General features: G+C 46.3%; 1 protein-coding gene across 1 annotated transcript; it reads left to right on the forward strand.

Annotated features, from left to right (window-relative positions):
• The first annotated feature begins 842 nt into the window (after nucleotides 1–842).
• Nucleotides 843–2,342, forward strand: CCDC89 (coiled-coil domain containing 89). Its single transcript, XM_045557217.1, has one exon. The coding sequence runs from the start codon at nucleotides 1,039–1,041 to the stop codon at nucleotides 2,149–2,151; it is 1,113 nt and encodes a 370-aa protein (XP_045413173.1). The 5' UTR covers nucleotides 843–1,038; the 3' UTR covers nucleotides 2,152–2,342.
• The last annotated feature ends 222 nt before the right edge of the window (nucleotides 2,343–2,564 follow it).

Here is a 2,564-nt window from a genome sequence, read left to right on the forward strand (position 1 = left end):
AAACTTCAGTAGCTGAGTAAAGTGTCAGGCAAGTCCAGAGGAAGAAGAGGCTGGAGAGATCTCAGAAGTCACATAATTTTTAAAACTATGCATAACTTTAGATTTTCAATGAAGTCTGATTAAGTTTTTCCTTTCTGATCTCTTACATAGTGTTTAAGCTAAGAAAGTCCTTCCTGGCCCAGAGATTTGATGCTTAGCTTCATTTTCTTCTAGTTTCTGTTTTTAATACTTTGATTTTATTTCATTTTACATTTAACTGTTTAATCCATTAGGAGTTGACTTTGGTGTATGATGATAAGCCTCATTTGGATTTTTTGCTTGTTGTAATGTTTATCACATATACATGGTTCACTTTAGTTGCTTTCTGTAACCTTATTTGGCTAATGGGTAAAAAAATAGGGAGTGCTGAATATCTAATAAAGAGTACTATTCCCAGGTGGTGACAATGCTAGGGAAAACAAAAGAAATTTCATTGGGGTTTGCTGTTTTAATACTTAAATATCAAAACTGAGCTGTGCCAAACACTACAGGTGCAGACTTGTAGCCGTTTAGGGTCCTGGTTTTCAGAGTAGCACTGCTACTTTGTATTTACAGACTGCAAATTTTTGAGGAGCCAACTGCCTTTCCACAGACAGCGATTTATTCTCATGACAACTGAAGACGGAAGAGGGAGAGGGAATATGTCACTGCTGGCTTGTTTACTCCTACAGGAAATCAGGTGGAGTCAGGTTTCCTCTCCTGATGCTGGCTGGAAATCGACTAGCATCTCGGTGCTATACAGGCCAGATACTGGGCTGTGAGCCGAAATCTGTGATTGATTAATAAGGCAAGAGTAACCTGGCTAGAGTCGCTCTGGACTCCCCCAGATTCCCCTGTTGTTACTTCACAGGATTCTGAAGACCTGTCCACCAATTACAGGGCTCCTTACTGGAAAACCAACTACTGGAGAGTGCCAAGAGTCCCTAGCAACGCCCTGCGGCTTTTGAAAGCCGAGGGGGAAAGACTGGTCGGCAGGGCAGTTAGTGGAGGAGAGCTCCTATGCCTCAGGAACAGCAGGCTCTCAGAATGGACACCCCACCCCCTGAAGAACCCTTAGATAAGGAAAATGAAAAACTGAACAACGAGGAAGAGAAGATGGAGTTTAAGGAACTGGATGGTCTGAGGGAAGCCCTGGCAAACCTCCGGGGACTGTCCGAGGAGGAGAAGAGCGAGAAGGCGATGCTTCGCTCCCGCATCCAAGAGCAGTCCCAGCTCATCTGCATCCTGAAGCGGAGGTCGGATGACGCCCTGGAGCGCTGCCAGATCCTGGAGCTGCTCAACACAGAGCTGGAGGAGAAGAGGATGCAGGAGGTGGAGAAGCTCAAGGCCTCTGGTGAGCATGCCCGGAAGCTCGAGGAGCGCTTTATGACCCTGGCAGCCAACCACGAGTTGATGATCCGCTTCAAGGATGAACACAAGAGTCAGAACATCCAGCTAAGGGAGGAGAATGAGAAGCTGAGGCTGGAAAACAGCAGCCTCTTCAGCCAGGCTCTGAAGGATGAGGAGGCCAAAGTATTGCAGCTCACTGCCCGGAGCGAGGCCCTCACTAAGGAGCTAGAGACTCTGAAACATAGGTGTGCTGAGGATGCCTGCCAGGCGCAGGCCCGTGAGAAGGAGCTGCTGGAGCTACAGAGCCAGCAGGCCTGCACCCACGCGGAGGAAACAGAGCAGCTGCACAGCCAGCTGCAGAGCCTCAAGCAGCAGCACCAGCAAGCCATGGAGCAGATGGCGAAGGCAGAGGAGATGCACAACAGCCTGAGCCAGGAGCTGGAGGCCAGGCTGCAGACCGTCACCCGGGAGAAAGAGGAGCTGCTGCAGCTGTCCATGGAAAGGGGCAAGGTGCTTCAGAACAAACAAGCAGAGATCCGCCAACTTGAGGAGAAGTTGGAGACAGCAGATATGGCCAGGAGGCATGCACTAGAGAGGTTTGAGCAAGAGGCAGTGGCCGTAGACAGCAACTTAAGAGTCCGGGAGCTTCAGCGCAGAGTGGATGGGATCCAGAAGGCCTATGATGAACTCAGACTGCAATCAGAAGCCTTCAAAAAGCACAGCCTGGATCTTTTAAGCAAGGAGCGAGAACTCAATGCCAAACTCCGCCATCTCTTCCCATAAGGAAGCTTCTGCTTCTTCTGGCCTCCAATTTAGAATTCAAATATTTGTGCCTTAGCATTATGACAAGAGTAAAGATGATATCCCATTTATTATACTTTTAAGCACAAAAGGCAACTCAAAGAAAAGCTACTTTATTGCTGTTACTATTGTAAAACTAACATTAATTTTCAGAATACACAAGATTTACCAGATTTTCTTCTGTGTCTTTGAAATCTTCCTGTATTTACTAGCAATATCTCCCCCTACTTCATACTTTATTTATTCTTGGCCACAGGTATCTTCATATATCTTAAGATTTCAAATTAGCAGCTTGTATGATTTAAGTGAATTTAAAATGAGTCACTGTGGGAAAAAAATTAACACAATTAACCATTGTAGATAGGTAGGTGTATAGTATAGTCTACCATAGTTGA

The sequence above is a fragment of the Lemur catta genome, chromosome 7 (genome assembly GCF_020740605.2).
Source record: "Lemur catta isolate mLemCat1 chromosome 7, mLemCat1.pri, whole genome shotgun sequence".
NCBI classification, from domain to species: domain Eukaryota; kingdom Metazoa; phylum Chordata; class Mammalia; order Primates; family Lemuridae; genus Lemur; species Lemur catta.